This window comes from Zosterops lateralis, assembly GCF_965231275.1.
Source record: "Zosterops lateralis genome assembly, chromosome: 22".
NCBI classification, from domain to species: Eukaryota; Metazoa; Chordata; class Aves; order Passeriformes; family Zosteropidae; genus Zosterops; species Zosterops lateralis.
In genome coordinates, this window is record NC_139782.1 from 6,978,063 (window position 1) to 6,998,015 (window position 19,953).

The window sequence follows — 19,953 nt, forward strand, 5'->3', positions numbered from 1 at the left end:
TCAGCAACATTTGGACAACACCAGAGTGTTTTTAATTCATTTTTATCTCCTTCAGGTACTCGGTGAACCATTGTGCAAGAAGCAGAATGAAAAAATATCAAATGGCACATTTTTATTTTATTTTATTTTATTTTGTTTTGTTTTGTTTTATTTTATTTTATTTTTTTTCCTGCAGGAGGACTCCCAATCAGTCTATAACTGGCAGTACTGGTACTCACTGAACCATCGTGCAAGAAGCAGGGTGAGCAAATATCAAATACCTCATTTTAATTTATTTTATATTTTTTTCCTGCAGGAGAACTTCCAATCAGTCTATAACTGGCAATACATCCACTGCCTTTATTTCTGGTGTCGAGTTCTCAGCACCATCCACCCCAGTGAGGTCCTGGAGCCCCTCATTTACCCCCTGACTCAGGTCATTATTGGCTGTATCAAGTGAGTAAAACCCTTAAATTCTTCTTTTTCTGCTTTGTTGTGTCCTTTTATAGTTCTGTGGTTTGGATTTAACCGTGAATGGCATGGGACAGGACACTGTGACCTCTGCAACCCCTTCTTTGTGCTGCTGCAGGTGTGCAGTGGGGTTTATCCCCAGGGATGGATGGCAGGAGAGTCCCTGTCCCTGCTGTCCCCTCTGTCCCTGCTGTCCCCTGTGTCCCCTGTGCCAGGAGGTGGCGCCTGGCTCCAGCACAAGGACAGTGTCCCCATGTCCCTGGGCCCTGCTCCGTCCTCCCTCAGCTGCTTTTAAATCCCTCTCCACTCTGATGGTTGTTTTTAGCAGCAGAAGCTCCTGTTCCTGTACACCCTTTTTTTTTTTTTTTTTTTTTCTCCATAAAATTTTCCTGGCCTTGTCTTCTGAGATTTGTGCCTTACTCCTAGTCTGAGGTGTAAAAACAAAGCTGTTCCCTGGTGTTTGTGTGGTTAAATGAGGATTTTTGGTGCTTGTGGTATTCCAGCCTGGATATCCCTGGGCTGGGTGACCTGAAGCTGATGCTGAGAGGGGATTTCCCTGTCCCCTCTGGCCACCAGGGCTGGGCCAGGATGAGGCTGTGCCAAACCAAACCAAACCTTGAGAAGGACAGGAACCAAACCAAACCAAGCCTTGAGAGGGACAGGAACCAAACCAAACCAAACCTTGAGAAGGGAAGGAACCAAACCAAACCAAACCTTGAGAAGGACAGGACCCAAACCAAACCTTGAGAAGGACAGGACCCAAACCAAACCTTGAGAAGGGAAGGAACCAAACCAAACCTTGGGAAAGAAGGACAGGAGCCATTCCAGGTGCTGGGAAGGCACTGGGGACTCTCCAGGGAGGTGACAGGAGTCACTTTGGGGACAGCAGGAGCTCCCTGTCGCAGCTGTGTTTGACATTCCCCGTTCAGGCAGCTCCAGGATGTGGAGCCCTGTGAAATGAATGGCTTTGGTTTACAGTAAATCCATACATTTAACAGCTTTATCCCTCCATCAATTAATTCCTGAGAATGACTCTCGTCATCTCCAGAGGTGCCAGAGCAGATTTATCCCTGTGATAATTATTTCACGATTTGGAAAAGGAGGGACGTGACTGATTGATGGTTCCTGGTCAAAGGTTTTTTTATTTTCTGGGCTCTCCTGGGTTACTCAGCAAATCCTTCAGGGAGGGAGGGGTTCATTTATCAGCTTGGCTTTGACAACTCTGAGTTGTGGTTTAAAAAATATGAAAATGTTTAAAAAATATGAAAATGTTTAAAAAATATGAAAATTTTAATGCTGGAGGTTTCCATTACTTCAGTGCAGGTCATAAAAATGGATTTTAGGGGTTGCTCTCCATTCTTTAGGAGGAGTTGATGCTGCTCAGTCTCAGCCTGACAAGGAGTCACCTCAATTTTTGTATTAATTATCTTAATTATTTAAAATAATCTTTTCCTGTGTTGTCACTGAAGGGTGCAGGTGCAGTTCCTCTATAAATTTGGCCTAAAATAATTTATTTTTATTTAATTTTAGGTTTGTTTATTTTGTTAATTTTATTTATTTATTTATTATTTATATTCATTTATGTTAATTATCATAAATTTTTATTTTTATTAATTTTTATTTAATTTTATTTGTATTTGGTTTTATTATTTTATTTTTAGTAATTTTCATTCTTTTTTATTTTTATTCTTATTTATTTGTATTTATTTGTATTAATTTAAATTTATTTTTATTAATCTTCATTCATTTTTTAAAATTTATTTTTATTTATAGTTAATTTTTATTTGCATTTATTTTTATTTGTATTTATTTATGTGTATTTTTATCAATTTATATTTATTTTTATTCATTTGTATTTATTTTTATTCCTTTTCATTCATTTTTACTCATTTTTATTTATTTTTAATTTATATTTATTTTCATTAATTTTCATTTATTTTTATTTATATTTATTTTTATTAATTTGTAATTATTTTTATTCATTTTCATTCATTTTTACTCATTTTTATTTATTTTTAATTTATATTTATTTTCATTAATTTTCATTTATTTTTATTTATTTTTATTTATATTTATTTTTATTAGTTTGTAATTATTTTTACTCATTTTCATTCATTTTTACTCATTTTTATTTATTTTTAAATTTATATTTATTTTCATTAATTTTCATTTATTTTATTTATATTTATTTTATTCATTTGTATATATTTTTATTAATTTTAATTATTTTTAAATTTTTTAAAAAAATTATATTTAATTTTTTTAATATTTATTTTAATTTATTTTCATTCATTTATATTTATTTTTTTCCCTGCCCAGGCTGGTGCCAACATCTCGATTTTACCCCCTGCGCATGCACTGCATCCGAGCGCTGACCCTGCTGTCCCAGAGCACCAGGACCTTCATCCCCGTGCTGCCCTTCATCCTGGAGGTGGGAAATTCCCTGAAATCCCTAAACAGCACCGGGGCTGGGGGAAAACGGGATTGAAATCTTGTACCAGCACCTCCTGAAATCCCTGCAAACAGCACCAGGGCTGGGGAGAAAACAGGATTCAACTTTTATTGTACCAGCATCTCCCAAAAATCCCTGCAAACAGCACCAGGGCTGGGAGAAAACAGGATTCAACTTTTATTGTACCAGCATCTCCCAAAAATCCCTGCAAACAGCACCAGGGCTGGGAGAAAACAGGATTTAAATTTTGGTTGTACCAGCACCTCCCTGAAATCCCTGCAAACAGCACCAGGGCTGGGGAGAAAACAGGATTTAAATCTTGTACCAGCACCTCCTGAAATCCCTGAAACAGCACCAGGGCTGAGAGAAAACAGGATTTAATTTTGTTGTACCAGCATCTTCCAAAAATCCCTGCAAACAGCACCAGGGCTGGGAGAAAACAGGATTCAACTTTTATTGTACCAGCATCTCCCAAAAATCCCTGCAAACAGCACCAGGGCTGGGAGAAAACAGGATTTAAATTTTGGTTGTACCAGCACCTCCTGAAATCCCTGAAACAGCACCGGGGCTGGGGGAAAACGGGATTTAATTTTGTTCTACCAGCACCTCCTGAAATCCCTGCAAACAGCACCAGGGAGAAAACAGGATTGAACTTTTATTAGAGTTTTTTAAGAGTTGTTCCTGACTGCAGGAATTCCCAAATCCAATCCTGTTCTTGTGGTGATTTCTTGGAGAAGGCAGAGTTGTTCCTACTGCAAGAATTCCCCAAGTTCCCAATTCTATTCTTGTGGTCATCACTTGGTGAAAGCAGAATTGTTCCTGACTGAAGGAATTCCCAAACCAAATCCTGCTGGCTGTGGTCATCTCTTGGAGAAGGCAGAGTTGTTCCTGACTGCAGATAATGAGAGAAAAAAAAAACCCAGAACACTTCAAGAATTTAAAAAATTATATATATTTAGGAAGATCTCTGTGAGGATTTGAGCTTGGCCACTGAGAAGGAGGGACACACACTGCTGGAATCAAGGCCAGGCTCACTCCTGACCAAGCTCTCTTGAAGCAAAGGCTTTTTTGTGGTTTGGGGTTGTTGTAAAAGTCCCTTTCAAACCACATCCTCAGGCTGTGGGATGTTTATAAACCTCCCGCTCCCTGGCCTGGGTGTCTCTGCCATTCCCCTGCTTCCTTCCTTCCTTCCTTCCTGTGTGTGTCTGAAACCCTGCCAGAGAGATTTTGGGACAGAGGCATCTCCCAGACAGATTTTGGGACAGAGGCATCTCCCAGACAGATTTTGGGACAGAGGCATCTCCCAGACAGATTTTGGGACAGAGGCATCTCCCAGACAGATTTTGGGACAGAGGCATCTCCCAGACAGATTTTGGGACAGAGACATCTCCCAGACAGATTTTGGGACAGAGATATCTCCCCTCTGGTGTTATGGCACTCAGGGGGAGGATTATTTTTGCTTTTTAATGTTGTAAGAGAGAAAACTCAGAGCTTTTCCCTGTTTTGGCGTTCTTGGCCCTGAGCTGGGTGTCAGGCTCCAGCCAGGTGTTCTCACTCTGCAATCTGAGCACCCTCAGGTGTTTTCACTCTGCCCTGAGCACCCACAGGTGTTTTCACTCTGCCCTGAGCACCCTCAGGTGTTCCCACTCTGCAATCTGAGCACCCTCAGGTGTTCCCACTCTGCCCTGAGCACCCTCAGGTGTTCCCACTCTGCCCTGAGCACCCTCAGGTGTTCCCACTCTGCCCTGAGCACCCTCAGGTGTTCCCACTCTGCCCTGAGCACCCTCAGGTGTTCCCACTCTGCCCTGAGCACCTATAGGTGTTCCCACTGTGCAGTCTGAGCACCCACAGGTGTTTTCACTCTGCCCCTGAGCAACCTCAGATGTTCCCATTGTGGTCCCACACATTACAAAGGGAGTAAGAAGGTGGTAAGTATCTTATATATAAAGGTGTAAAAGGTAGTAAGTATATATATAAAAATATTTATATATTTATATTCATATATATAAATATTAAAAAGTATACATTATTATATATTAGTATATATAGAACTATATATATAAGTATACATTATAACGTATATATTATTATATATATAAAGGTATAAAAGGTAGTAAGTATATATATAAGTATAAAAAAGTGTATATATAAACTATTATATATATAAAGGTATAAAAGATAGTAAGTATATATATAAAAGTATAAAAGAGTGTATGTATATACTATTATATATATGTAAAGGTATAAAAGGTAGTAAGTATACATATAAAAATATAAGAAAGTATATATACGTACTATTATATATATGAAGGTATAAAAGGTAGTAAATATATATATAAAAGTATAAAAAAGTATATATATAAAAAAGTATAAAAGGTAGTAATATATATTAAAAAAGTATTAAAAAGTATATATATACTATTATATATATAAAAGTATAAAAGGTAGTAAGTATATATATAAAAGTATAAAAGAGTGTATATATATACTATTATATATATAAAGGCATAAAAGGTAGTAAGTATATATATAAATATAAGAAAATATATATACATACTATTATATATATAAAAGTATAAAAGGTAGTAAGTATATATATAAATATAAGAAAGCATATATATATACTATTATATATATAAAGGTATAGAAGGTAGTAAGTATATATATATATAAAAGTATAAAAAAGTGTATATATATACTATTATATATATAAAGGTATAGAAAGTAGTAGGTATAAATATAAGAAAGTATATATATACACTATAATATATATAAAGGTATAGAAGGTAGTAAGTGTGGGGATTCATAAGTAAGTATATATATAAGTATAAAAATGTGTGTATATATATACTATTATATATATAAAGGTATAAAAGGTAGTAAATATGTATATAAATATAAAGAAGTATATATATATAAACTATTAGATATATAAAAGTATAAAAGGTAGTAAGTATTTCTAAAAGGTAGTAAGAATTAGAAAATAAAGCCTTTTTTCTATGCTCTTTGCCTTCTGAAATCCTTAGAATCTTTCTTTCCTGTGAGAGGGAACCACATTTCCTCCCCTCCCCAAAGCCCCTGCCACGTCCTGGGCGACTCCCAGAGCTCTGTGTGCCCTTCCCTCCCTGCCTGGAGGCCTGGGAGGATCCCAGTGTGCTTTAACCTGTCTGACCTGGGGGATCAATATCTGTGTTTGGGCCAAAGGAATAATAACTGTGCATAACGAGCTTTGTGCCATCCATTCCCCAGGCCAGACCTCTTTGTTTGCACAGACCCCCCACGCTCCTCACTCCATCCCAAATAACCTGCATTGACAAATAAAATGTAAAAAAATCAATAACAGCCTCCTGCTTCTGTGGCCTGGGGGGCACTTGGTTGTGACCTGAGCAGATTTTTTTCCCCTCCTGTTCCCCTGTGCTGGGCTGCTGATGGATGTGCTGCTGCTGCTGCACAGAGGGGAGAGAAATTATTTCCTGCTCAGGAGGGAAATCTGGAGATGTTTGGGTACAGAGAGGAGGGAGCTGGGGCTGGTGCAGGGTGTGGGTGAGCAGGAGGTGCTCCTCAGAGCTCATCCTTTGGGGATTTTTTTAGTTTATAAATGAGGTTGAAGCTTCTCTTGGTGGCCACATGGGATCCTCTGGTGGGGAAATCAGGAAATCAGGGATCTGCCTCATTCCCAGTGGTTTGAGCAGGTGGAAATATCCTGACAATGGTGAATTTGGTGTGAGCATCACTTAGTCTTTATTTGGAACTCTTCTCCCCTTCAGGGACAGCTCCAAAACCCACCCCAGCTTTGAGGTACAAACTGTGACCATGAGGAAAGTGAGGCAGAGGAACAAACCTCAATTCTTTGTGCTCTGGCTTGTGTTGGTTTCCTTTTCACAGCCAGGTCTGCACAGCTCCAGGTGTGTTGGAGTTTCCTCCCTCCTTATCCCTGCCCTTGGATATTTAGGAAATATTATTTAGGGATATTTAGGAAATTATCCCTGAGATATTTAGGAAATTATCCCTGGGATATTTAGGAAATCTGTGGGGCAGGGATCAGGATTTGGGGTTCCTGGATTGTTTTCTTGGCTGAGTCCTTTGGTGGTTGCTTTGTGCTGTGATCACCTCCACATTCATTTTATTTTTTTTCCCCTCTTCCAGGTTTTCCAACAAGTAGATTTCAACAAGAAGCCAGGACGGATGAGTTCCAAACCCATCAACTTTGCCGTGATCCTGAAACTCTCCAATGCCAACCTGCAGGAAAAGGCCTTCAGGGTAAGGAATTCCATCATCTATAAGTGTACCTCAGCCTCCAGCAGTGCCCTGTGACAAGGACTGTGCTCTGTGTCCCTTCCCCAAAGGCTGGGGACACATTTTTCAGTCAGGGAAATTTGTAGGGTTTAAATCTGTGGAGTTTAGGGGCTGTGGGAAATCTGTAGGGTTTAGGTGCTGTAGGAAATCTGTGGGGTTTAAATCTGTGGGGTTTAGGTGCTCTGGAAAATCTGTAGAGTTTAGGTGCTGTAGGAAATTTGTAGGGTTTAGGTGCTGTAAGAAATCTGTAGGGTTTAAATCTGTGGGATTTAGGTGCTCTGGGAAATCTGTAGGGTTTGGGTGCTGTAGGAAATTTGTAGGCTTTAAATCTGTAGGGTTAGGGGCTGTAGGAAATCTGTAGGGTTGAAATCTGTAGGGTTTAGGTGCTCTGGGAAATCTGTAGGGTTTAAATCTGTAGGTTTTAGGTGCTGTAGGAAATCCGTAGGGTTAGGTGCTGTAAGAAATTTGTAGAGTTTAGGTGCTGTAGGAAATCTGTAGGGTTTAAATCTGTAGGGTTTAGGTGCTCTGGGAAATCTGTAGGGTTTAGGTGCTGTAGGACATCTGTGGGGTTTAAATCTGTAGGTTTTAGGTGCTGTAGGAAATCCGTAGGGTTAGGTGCTGTAAGAAATTTGTAGGGTTTAGGTGCTCTAGGAAATCTGTAGGTTTAGGTGCTGTAGGAAGTCTGTGGGATTTAAATCTGTGGGGTTTAGGTGCTCTGGGAAATCTGCAGAGTTTAGGTGCTGTAGGAGATCTGTAGGGTTTAAATCTGTAGGGTTTAGGTGCTGTAGGAAATCTGTAGGGTTTAGGTGCTCTGGGAAGTCTGTAGGGTTGAAATCTGTACATTTAGTTGCTGTAGGAGATCTGTAGGGTTTAGGTGCTGTAGGAAGTCTGTGGGATTTAAATCTGTAGGGTTTAGGTGCTCTGGGAAATCTGTAGGGTTTAGGTGCTGTAGGAAATTTGTAGGCTTTAAATCTGTAGGGTTAGGGGCTGTGGGAAATCTGTAGGGTTGAAATCTGTAGAGTTTGGGTGATCCCCAGTCCCTCAATCTGTGTTTCTCCTGCTCAGGATGGACTCATTGACCAGCTCTACGACCTGATCCTGGAATATCTGCAGGGCCAAGCCCACAGCATTGGCTTCCCTGAGCTGGTTCTCCCCACTGTCATCCAGGTAAGGGGGCAGACACTGTGGTGGTGCAAAGAGCAGGATAAAGTCATATAAACTAACACTGAATCCTCAAAATGAGGGGGGAGACGTTTACCTTTGCTGAATTTTAATTTTGATTTGTGTTTTGGGGAGGAACAGAGGAATTACAGCTCATTATGGGGGGGAAGGTGGTTCTGGAATTTCCATCTGTTGGGGGCCAGGGTGGAGCAGAGCTGCCCTGGGATGGGGTTGGGATGGGGAGTTCCTGGGGATTCAGAGCTGTCCCAGCTGCTGTGGGGTGTTGGAGCAGAGCTGTGCTCTGAGCCCCAGCTTTTCCTTGTCCTCAGCCTCCCTGAGGTGCTCTCCACAAGATGGCAATCTTCCCTCCCAATCTTTCCAGGCTTCCCTCTCAATCTTCCCCAATATTCCCTCCCAATCCTCCTTTTCCAATCTTTCCTTCCCCCAATCCTTTTTTCCTTCCCCAATCTTTTTTTCCTCCCCCAATCTTTCCTCCCTTCCCCAGTCTTTCCTGGCTCTGCCCCACAGATATTTGGAGATTTCCTTGGCTGCTGAGACAGCCCTGGCTGTGCCCCACAGACAATTTGGGATTTCCTTGGCTGCTGGGGGAGCATTGGCTGTGCCCTGCAGACATTTTGGGATGTTACAGCCCCTGGCTGTGCCCCACAGATATTTTGGGATTCTGCTGGGGCAGCCCTGGCTGTGCCCCACAGACACTTTGGGATTCCCCTGGCTGTTGGGGCAGCCCTGGCTGTGCCCCACAGACACTTTGGGATCCCCCTGGCTCCTGGCACAGCCCCGGCCGTGCCCCCCAGGCTGTTGATGCCACCCATGTCCCTGTCCCTGCCAGGGGCTGGCACCTGCCGGGCACAGGGGGCTCTTGGCCGTGTCCCCCAGGCTGGCACAGTGTCCCCTGGGCTGCTGGGGGAGCTGCCAGCCCCTGTCTGTGTGTGTGTGTGTGTGCCTGGCCCTTCTCCCCCTGTTTTTGGCAGCACAGAGGCCCTGAGCTGGCAGCCAGCCGCTGTCAGAGCTGATGTGGGGCTGGAACGAGGAGCCCCGTGCCTTCCAAACCTCCCAAACCTCCCAAAGACAGGCTGGAATCGTGCAGGGGGTGGAATCCTTGGGTTCCTGCCTGGCTGCCGCAGCCCTGTGGCGTCTGCCGGGCTGGCCCTGCCTCCCCGGGGCTGGGGAAGGCGTGTGTGGGGAGAGAGAGAGGTTTTTATTCTGCTGGAGCTGCTCCAGCCCGCCCTGGAGATCCATCTGTCTCTCCCCGCTGAGCTCACGCCTCTCACAGAGCCGAGGTGGGGCTGTGCCAGCTGGCAGGGGCTGCTCTTCCTCATCCTCCTCCTCCTCCTCTTCATCTTCTTCCTCCTCCTCTTCTTCATCTTCCTCATCATCCTCCTCCTCTTCATCTTCTTCATTCTCCTCCTCTTCTTCATCCTCTTCATTCTCCTCCTCCTCCTCCTCTTCTTCCTCCTCCTCTTCTTCCTCCTCCTCTTCTTCCTCCTCCTCTTCTTCCTCCTCCTCTTCTTCCTCCTCCTCTTCTTCCTCCTCCTCTCCATTCTCCTCCTCCTCTCCTTCCTCCTCCTCTCCATCCTCCTCCTCCTCCTGCTCTGCTCAGCATCTCCAGGCTGATCTTTCCATTCTCAGCTTCCCAAATTCTCTTGCCCGGAAGGCAGGAAGCAGGGGGGAGATGAAAGGAGAGGGAGAACCAGCGGGGTGGGAGACACTTCAAAGCTGCTGCTGCTGCTGGTGGCCCAGGGCTGACCCTGTGGTGGTCAGGGGCTGGCAGGGAAGAGAAGGAAGAGCCCCTTCCCTCCCCCAGACCCCTGGCAGGCAGCAGGGAGCAGGAGGAAGAGGCTGGAGGGGAAAAGTTGGCACTGAGAGAGGAGCTGGCTCAGTTTGCAGCCAGCCAGAAGGGCAGGAGGTGCTGCCTCTCCTCACCAGCCCCACTTCTGCTGCTGCTCCCTCTGTCCCCAGTGAAATGTTCCTTTTTGGAAGGGATTTTTGGCTTCCCTGCATCATCACTTCCAGTCAGAGGAGCTGGGGTTTTGCCCTGTGCTGTGTTTTCTCTGCTGGGTGTTTTCTCCTGCTGCTGCTCCCTCTGTCCCCAGTGAAATATTCCCTGTTGGGAGCATTTTCTCTGTCCCCAGTGAAATATTCCCTGTTGGGAGCATTTCCTCTGTCCCCAGTGGAATATTCCCTGTTGGGAGCATTTCCTCTGTCCCCAGTGGAATATTCCCTGTTGGGAGCATTTTTTGGAAGGGATTTTTGGCTTCCCTGCATCGTCACTTCCAGTCAGAGGAGTTGGGGTTTTGCCCTGTGCTGTGTTTTCTCTGCTGGGTGTTTTCTCCTGCTGCTGCTCCCTCTGTCCCCAGTGAAATATTCCCTGTTGGGAGCATTTTCTCTGTCCCCAGTGGAATATTCCCTGTTGGGAGCATTTTCTCTGTCCCCAGTGGAATATTCCCTGTTGGGAGCATTTTCTCTGTCCCCAGTGGAATGTTCCCCCATTGGGAGCATTTTTTGGCTTCCCTGCATCGTCACTTCCAGTCAGAGGAGTTGAGGTTTTGCCCTGTGCTGTGTTTTCTCTGCTGGATGTTTTCTCCTGCTGCTTCTTCTGTCCCCAGTGAAATATTCCCTGTTGGGAGCATTTTTTGGAAGGGTTTTTTGGCTTCCCTGCATCGTCACTTCCAGTCAGAGGGGTTGGGGTTTTGCCCTGTGCTGTGTTTTCTCCGCTGGGGAGGAACCTTTGGTGTGTTGCAGTGGGACAGAATCCACCCCAGTAATGACAGGGCTGGGGATGCCACATCCACATCCACACACACTGGTGTTCTGATTGCTTTTATTCCCAAAAAATTCTGATTATTCCATTTGGCGGAGTAGGGAAAAACACACACAAACCCTATAAAAAAAAATATATATAAAAAAATATTTTTATATATATATATATATATATATATATATATATATATATATTTCATATATAAATATATATAAAAAATATATAAAAATTAAAAATATGAAAATATATAAAGATATATAAAATATATGAAATATATAAAAATATAAATATATATAAAAATATTTAAAAAATTAAAATTTTCCTCTCTTTTATCTTCTTTTACCTCCCTGTTTGTTTCCCTTCCTCTCCACACACCTCATGAGGTTTCATCAATATCTGTGGCAGATATTTTGGGTCTGTGTGAGGAGGGAACACACAGCTCCAGCCTGCCCTGACAGAGCCCAGGATATTTTATTTTATTTTATTTTTTTTTTTTTTTGCAGGATTTCTAGTGACACAGAGGGAAGAAAAATGATAATGCATGTGGCAGGGGATGGGATGGATCTGGGGGGGATCAAGTGAGATAAATCGAGTGACAAACACATCTCTCAGTGGAGATAAATATGCAGCACCTATAAAAAATAAATATTTTAGGAAAGGGGAGGGCAGGAGAGGCTCCAGCAGCAGAAGAATTGTTGTGCTGATGGTTTCTTTGTGCTTTGGGGGGAAGCAGGGAAGGCCAGGGCTCTGAATTCTCATTTTTCTGGGATGGCAGCAGGAGGGAGAGGGACAAGAGAAAACTCCTGGATGGGGAAATCCTGCAGCAAACACCCCTCAGAGGGCAGAGGAGGAGCTCTGGTGGCACTGCCACCTCCTGATGAACAGAAATTACGTTGGACAGCAGGGAAACATCTCCTTCCACGGGTGGAGCAGGCAAGAGTGGATTTTCTGCCTGAAAACCCTTTATTTTCCTCCTGGGCATCATCTCAGAGCACACTGAGAGCCAGACTCCAATGGTTTCACCCTTTCCTCCTGCTCATTGGGTCTCTGTCTCTAAATCAAACTGGCTGGGAGGTGTTGGTGTGTTTATTTATGGCTCCAAATAAATAAAAAAAAAGAAAATAGAGTTTGGCCTGCAGGATTGAGGCAGCACTCCTGGGGTGTTTGCAGGCAGGGGAGTCACTGGGATTCGAGCCATGAATCAACCCTGGACATCCCAAATCCTTTTTCCTGTCACCAGGAGCATCCAGTGCTGCCTCAGGGCTTGGCCTGGAGGTGGCACAGCAGGCTGGTGCTGCTGGAGAGTTGGATTTTGTCATTTTTGGGGTGGATTTGAGGCTTGGGAAGGTCAAAGGCACAAGTTTGGTTTGGATTTGAGCTCTTGGAAGGTCAAGGACACCAGTTGGGGTTGGGTTTGAGCCCTGAGAAGGTTGGAGGTGCCAGCTGGGGTTGGGTTTGAGCCTTGGGAAGGTCAAGGACACCAGCTGGGGTTGGGTTTGAGGCTTGGGAAGGTCAAGGACACCAGCTGGGGTTTTGGTTTGAGCCCTGGAAAGGTCAGGGACACCAGCTGGGGTTGGGTTTGAGCCCTGGGAAGGTCAAGGACACCAGCTGGGGTTGGGTTTGAGCCCTGGGAAGGTCAAGAGCACCAGCTGGGGTTGGGTTTGAGCTCTGGGAAGGTCAAGAGCACCAGCTGGGGTTGGGTTTGAGCTCCAGCTGCTGTTTCTCTCTGCAGGTGGGAGATGTTTTCCCCCTTGGGATGTTTTTGGGGGCCCTCACATCACTCCTGTTCTCCCTCCCCTGTCTCTCCTGGCAGCTGAAGTCCTTCCTGAAGCAGTGCAAGGTGGCCAATTACTGCAGGGCCGTGAGGCAGCTGCTGGAGAAGCTGCAGGAGAACTCTGCACACATCAGCCACCGGCGGCAGAGAGCGGCCTTCGGGGTGGCCAGTGCTGGTGCCGTGGTGAGTGGGGACAGGGGCTGGGGCTGGGGACAGGGACACAGCCTGGGGACAGGGGCTGGGGACAGGGGCTGGGGACAGGGGTGGCCAGTGCTGCTGCCGTGGTGAGTGGGGACAGGGGCTGGGGACGGGGACAGGGACTGGGGACAGGGACAGCCAGTGCTGGTGCCGTGGTGAGTGGGGACAGGGGCTGGGGACAGGGGTGGCCAGTGCTGCTGCCGTGGTGAGTGGGGACAGGGGCTGGGGACAGGGACAGCCAGTGCTGCTGCCGTGGTGAGTGGGGACAGGGGCTGGGGACAGGGACAGGGACACAGCCTTGGGACAGGGGCTGGGGACAGGGACAGGGGCTGGGGACAGGGGTGGCCAGTGCTGCTGCCGTGGTGAGTGGGGACAGGGGCTGGGGACAGGGACACAGCCTGGGGACAGGGGCTGGGGACAGGGGCTGGGGACAGGGACAGCCAGTGCTGGTGCCGTGGTGAGTGGGGACAGGGGCTGGGGACAGGGACAGCCAGTGCTGCTGCTGTGGTGAGTGGGGACAGGGAAGGGGACAGGGACACAGCCTGGGGACAGGGGCTGGGGACAGGGGCTGGGGACGGGGACAGCCAGTGCTGCTGCTGTGGTGAGTGGGGACAGGGACAGGGGACAGGGACAGGGGACAGGGGACAGGGGCTGGGGACACTGACACAGCCTGGGGACAGGGACAGTCAGTGCTGCTGCTGTACTGAGTGGGGACACGGACAGGGGGCACAGCCGGGGGACAGGGACAAGGCCTGGGGGCAGGAACTGGGGACAGGGACACAGCCTGGGAGCATGGCCTGGGGCTCCTCTGGGGACAGGGACAGGAACTGGGGACACTGATACAGCCTGGGGACAGGGACACAGGACAGGGACTGGGGACAGGGGACAGGGACAGGGAACACTCTGGGGACACTGACACAGCCTGGGGACAGGGACTGGGACTCGTCTGGGAACAGGGACAGTGACACAGCCTGGGGACAGGGACAGGGACTGGGGACAGGGACTGGGAACAGGGACAGTGACACAGCCTGGGGACAGGGACAGGGACTGGGGACAGGGACAGGGACTGGGAACAGGGACAGTGACACAGCCTGGGGACAGGGACACGGACTGGGGACAGGGACTGGGGACAGGGACAGGGACTGGGGACAGCTCTGCCACTCAGACCTTTTCCCGCAGGCAGAAACTGGGATTCAGGAACTCCCATTTCAATGCTGAGATCGCTGGGGATCTGCCATAAACTGAATCACCCTCTAAACCCCCAGAAATTCTCCTTTGTGGGGCTTTGTGCAGCCCCTCAGTGCCTTTGGCATCACAGGAAATTTACATTTTCCACTTTTCCCCTCCAGCTTTTGGCTCCCTCTGTTTGACTCCTCAGCCCCCCCACTCCTGACTCAGCAGCTGCTGAAATAACTGAAATAACTGAGCCTAAATTCATTTATTCCTGAGCTCTGCCTGCCAATTTCTGCCCAGGAGCTGGGAAAATGTGGTTTGGGAAAAGGGCCTTCACCTCCTGCCCTTGACTCCTTGTGTTCATTGGAAAACTGCCTGGAAAACCTTTAAATTTATCCCTTTTTTTTTTTTTTTTTTTTCTCTTCACAGGAGCAGTGGGAGAAGCAGGTGAAGGAGGAGGGGACACCCCTGAGCAAATATTACACTCAGTGGAAGAAGCTGAGAGAGAAGGAGATCCAGCTGGAGATCAGTGGAAAGGAAAGGGTGAGTGCCAAATCCTGAATGTGAGCCTTGGGGGGACACCTGGGGACATCCCGGGGACATTCCCGGGGACATCCTGGGGGCCACAGGGACATCCTGGGGGCCACAGTGACATCCTGGTGACACCCAGGGACTTTGTGCCCTCCCAGAAGTGCCCAGGCTGTCACTTCCCACATCTCCTGGCTCAGGAATCTGGGGTTTCTCTCAGCACACAGAGGCAGATTTGGGGTTTCTCTGTACAGAGAGAGGCAGATTTGGGGTTTCTCTCAGCACAGAGAAGCAGATTTGGGAATTTCTCTGTTCAAAGTGGCAGATTTGGGTTTTTTCTCAGCACAGAGAAGCAGATTTGGGGTTTGCTCTGTACAGAGAGAGGCAGATTTGGGGTTTCTCCCAGCACAGAGAGGCAGATTTGGGGTTTGGTATGTACAGAAAGGAATAATTGGGGTTTGCTCTGTACAGAGAGGCAGATTTGGGGTTTCTCTCAGCACAGGGAGGCAGATTTGGGGTTTGCTCTGTTCAGAGAGGCAGATTTGGGGTTTCTCTGAGCACACAGAGGCAGATTTGGGGCTTCTCTCAGCACACAGAGGCACATTTGGGGTTTTGCTGTCCCTGGCAGCCCTGCTGCTGAATGGGGCTGTTGTGGTTTAATGATGCAGCTTTGTGAGCCCCAGCAGGAGAGGGAACACCATGAGGCCCATTAGGGCTGGGAAAAATCCATGTCCCATTAGCAGCCATTGGGGGAAAAAAAAAGGTAATAACAGGGAAAAAAAAAAAAAAGAGGAAAAAAAAAAGAAAAAAGAAAGAGGAAAAAAAAAAAAAAAAGAGAAATAAAGGGAAAAAAATAAAGAGAAATAAAGGAAAAAAAATAACCCCAGCCTGGCTGGGAGCTGCAGCTTTACCTCCCACAACAAACAGCTCTGACCCTTTTCTGCCCATTCCATTTGCTTTTTTATTTTATTTTTTTTTCTCCCCACTATGTTTTTTTTAATGGAATGGAAACTAATCATCTGGTGAGACTCAGCAAATAGGAACCCCCTTTAGCTGTGGGGATTAAAAAAAAAAAGCTGGGCCCCCAAATTAACTAATTAATGCTCCCAGGGGCTGTGCCAGTGCAAATCTCAGCCCTTTGGGGGTTTATTTTGACTCTCCAAAGCCACAGTTTGGGCTTTTTGGGGTCACCCTTTGGAAAAGGGGATTTTTTCTTTTTTTTTCCTGGGTGTTATGAGGGTGTAGAATCCCAACTCACAGCCCTGTCCTGCTGCCAGAAATGCCCCAGAAATGGTGGGAATGGGGATGGAAATGATGGAAAAAAGTTTTCACCTCCATGCTGGGGCTGCCCCATCCCTGGAAATGTCCCAGGCCAAGGCTGGAGGAGCTCTGAGCAGTGAAAAGTGTCCCAGGCCATGGACCTGGAGGAGATTTTTGGGTTTTTTCCTCCCCAAACCCTTCTGGGATCCCTCACCCAGCTTGTCTGTGCCTCTCATCCCTGTTCCTGCTGCATTTTATATCCCAGATCTCTTCCCTGCCATCTCTGGGGTGAATTTTTAAATAAAAACCCATCCAGGGAGGAGCGGAGGGCTCTGAGTGTGGCACAGAGAGCAGGAGGGAAGGAGATAATTCCAAATCTGGCCCCTGAAAATGGTGCTGGGTGGTTTGTGCCCTTCCCTGCCCTTCCTGGGGCTGCAGGTGATTATTGCTGCCAAATGCTCAATCCAGGGTCAATAAAACACAGCTGGGGGACAGAATCCTGGAAAAGACCTGGAGAAATTGCTGGAATTGGCTGCTGGAGCAAGTGCAGAGCTCCATCTCCTCCTCCTCAGCCCCATTTCTTGTCCTTCAGCCCCATCTCCTGTTCCTCCTCAGCCCCATCTCCTGTTCCTCATCCCCATCTCTTGTTCCTCAGCCCAATTTTCTGCCCCTCAGCCCCAAATTCTGTCTCTGTTTTTCCCCACAGACTGTTCCCCTGGTGGAAAATGTCTTTGCTCAGACTTTTTAGGGTGGTCTGAGAGGTGCCAGGAGAGAAAATTAATGCTGACCCCGGGGCTGAGTGTTCCCAAGCAAACCCTGATGTGTCTGTGTTTCTCTCTTGAAATCTGCACCTGATATTCCCACCCCAAATCCTGAAATCTGCACCCAGAAATCCTGAAATCTGCACCTGAAATCTGCACCCAGAAATCTTGACATCCCCACCCAAAATCCTGAAATCTGCACTTGAAATCTGCACTCAAAATCCTTTAATCCTCACCCCAAACCCTGAAACCTGCACTCAAAATCCTGAAATCCACACCCAGAAATCCTGAAATCTGCACCTGAAATCTGCACCCAGAAATCCTGAAATCCAGGACAAATCCCACATTTTTCTCCCTGCTGGGGCTGTTCCATTTTCTGGAGTGTCTGATCAGGGTCAGATCAATGTCAGAGCAGAGCTCTGAGTGTGTCCCTGTCACCCCTGGGACCCCTCACCAATGTTCCAGCAGAAAAACCCAAAATTCCTTCTTTAAACACGACTTTTGGCACTGGAAATCCCAAACCAGGGCTGCTCTGACTCCTTGGGTTTGTTTTCTCTCCAGCTGGAGGATTTGAACTTCCCGGAGATCAAGCGCAGGAAGCAGGAGGAGAGGAAGGAGGAGGATAAGAAGGAGTTCAAGGATCTCTTTGAGCTGGACAGCGACTCTGGGGAGGAGAATGGAGGATTCTCTGTGAAAGGTACAGGGCTGGGGCTGCCTTATCCTGGTCCACAACCCCATTTCCCTTGTCCAAAATCCCATTTTCCTGGTCCACAGTCCAATTTTCCTGGTTCCCTGGTCCACAATCCCATTTCCTTTGTCCACAACCTCATTTCCCTTGTCCACAATTCCATTTTCCTGGTCCACAACCCCATTTCCCTGGTCCCATTTCCTTTGTCCACAATTCCATTTTTCCTTGTCCACAATCCCATTTTTGTTGTCCACAACCCCATTTTCCTATTTCACAATCCCATATTCCTACTTCACAACCCTATTTCTCTTGTCCACAGCCCCATTTCCCTGGTCCAGAATTCCATTTCCCTTGTCCATAACCCCATTTCCCTTGTCCACAACTCCATTTTCCTACTCCACAATCCCATTTTTGTTGTCCACAACCCCATTTTCCTATTTCACAACTCCATTTCCCTTGTCCAAAATTCCATTTCCCTTGTCCACAACCTCATTTCCCTTGTCCAAAGTTCCATTTTCCTACTCCACAACCCATTTTCCTCATCCACAATTCCATGTTGATGGGATTCAGTTTGGCCCTGCCCTAAGGGGGTTTCATGCTGACCGTGTTGGGTTCAAAAGATTCCCTGATAAAAGGAGGAGAGAGCACAGGAGGAAGTGGCACTGAAGGTGTTTTTTGGGATGTTTTTATCTTTCTCTCCCTCTCAATAAATCATCAGCTCTGTGGTTCTTTCCCTTTTGTCACCCACAAGGTCAGAGCCCAAAACCCGGGGGGTGTTTGTGCCTGGACCGGCACAGGGGGGATCTCTGCACTTCTGATTTTTATTTCTTTTATTCTGATTATTCCAACAAACCAAGAAACCCTGGCGAGCAGGGGCTGATGTCACCTGGGCTGTGACCACGAGAGGGCCACAGCAAATTGTGCAACCTTTGCTTGGGAACTTTTCCTCCAGAGTTTGGGGATAAATCTGGGTGTTCCCTGCGTGGTTTGGAATTTTTGGCGTGTCCTGGGTGTGTCCAGCAGGAAGGGAAGGGAATCTGGAATCCCTCCTTGGTGCTGTGGATGGATCCAGGGGAGATTTCCTGCTCCTGTTGCAGGAATTTCAGCAGGATCACATCCCCAAAATCCTCCCAGGGCAGCAGGAAAAGGGAATTGCAGCACACCAAGGATGAGCTCTCCCCTGGAATGGGAAATGTTAAGAATTCCTTGGCTGGGGTCTCTGCAGGGGCTGCAGAGGGGAGAGAATCCAGTTTGGGAATCCCTGAGCAGGAGAGAATCAGGAGCTGTGTGTGTTCCAGCTGGATTTCTGACAGAAAGGGAAACCTGGGAATGAGGAATGGCTCAGGATGAAGTGCTGGGCCTCTGGAGAAAAGTGGGGTGGCTTTTGGGGGGGATATTGGTGAGAAATGAGGAGGAATCTCCCCTTGGGTGTGTCTGATCCCTCTGCCCCTCTCGTGCTGCTGCTGCTGTTCCTCTCACACCCCAAAATCCCTTCCAGGGAAAGGCAGGGACAGGGAGGCCTCAGATGGCAGCTCAGAGGGCAGCAGTGAGGAGTTTGGGGAGGAGGACGACGATGAAGAAGGAAATTACGAGGTGGAGGAAGATGAGGAAGAGCTGGAAGAGGAGGAGAGCGAGTCCGAGGGTGAGTGGGGAGCTCCTGCCAGCTCTGGGGACTCGGGGCTGGGGAGGTGGCAGGAGGGGACACTGGCAGCTCTGGGCTGCAGAGAGCAAAGGGTTAAAGTGTTCTAAGTGTTCCCAGCCCCTTTGAGCTCATCTCAGGGGCCTCCTGCAGCCAGAGCCAAACTGCTGCGGGGCTGGGGAGCCCTGCCTGGGCACAGGGGACACTGAGGGGACACTGCCAGGGTGACACTGCCTGGGCACAGGGGACACTGCAGGGGACACTGCCAGGCTGACACTGCCTGGGCACAGGGGACACTGCCAGGGTGACACTGCCTGGGGCACAGGGGACACTGCCAGGGTGACACTGCCAGGGTGACACTGCCTGGGGCACAGGGGACACTGCCAGGGTGACACTGCCAGCGTGACACTGCCAGCGTGACACTGCCAGAGTGACACTGCCTGGGCCACAGGGGACACACTGCAGGTGACACTGTCAGGCTGAGCCCTGCCTGGGGCACAGGTGACACTGCCAGGGTGACACTGCCTGGGGCACAGGGGACACTGCAGGGGACACTGCCAGGGTGACATCCCCTGTCATCTGAGCCCTGCCTGGGGCACGGGGGACACTGCCAGGGTGACACTGCCTGGGCCACAGGGGACACTGCAAGTGACACTGCCAGGGTGGCCTCACCTTTCATCTGAGCCCTGCCTGGGGCACGGGGGACACTGCCAGGGTGACATCCCCTGTCATCTGAGCCCTGCCTGGGGCACGGGGGACACTGCCAGGGTGACACTGCCTGGGCCACAGGG

At 47.7% G+C, this 19,953-nt stretch overlaps 1 protein-coding gene across 3 annotated transcripts in view; it reads left to right on the forward strand.

Annotated features, from left to right (window-relative positions):
- NOC2L (NOC2 like nucleolar associated transcriptional repressor) overlaps positions 1-19,953 on the forward strand; it is a 35,749-nt gene that overhangs the window by 14,499 nt on the left and 1,297 nt on the right. For all 3 annotated transcript variants that reach the window (XM_083876740.1, XM_083876741.1, XM_083876742.1), the window contains exons 11-18: positions 296-435; positions 2,770-2,881; positions 7,049-7,162; positions 8,264-8,365; positions 12,955-13,098; positions 14,716-14,829; positions 17,397-17,532; positions 19,022-19,165. In XM_083876740.1, the coding sequence (XP_083732866.1) occupies positions 296-435; positions 2,770-2,881; positions 7,049-7,162; positions 8,264-8,365; positions 12,955-13,098; positions 14,716-14,829; positions 17,397-17,532; positions 19,022-19,165 (1,006 nt within the window). The remainder of the gene's footprint in view (positions 1-295; positions 436-2,769; positions 2,882-7,048; positions 7,163-8,263; positions 8,366-12,954; positions 13,099-14,715; positions 14,830-17,396; positions 17,533-19,021; positions 19,166-19,953) is intronic.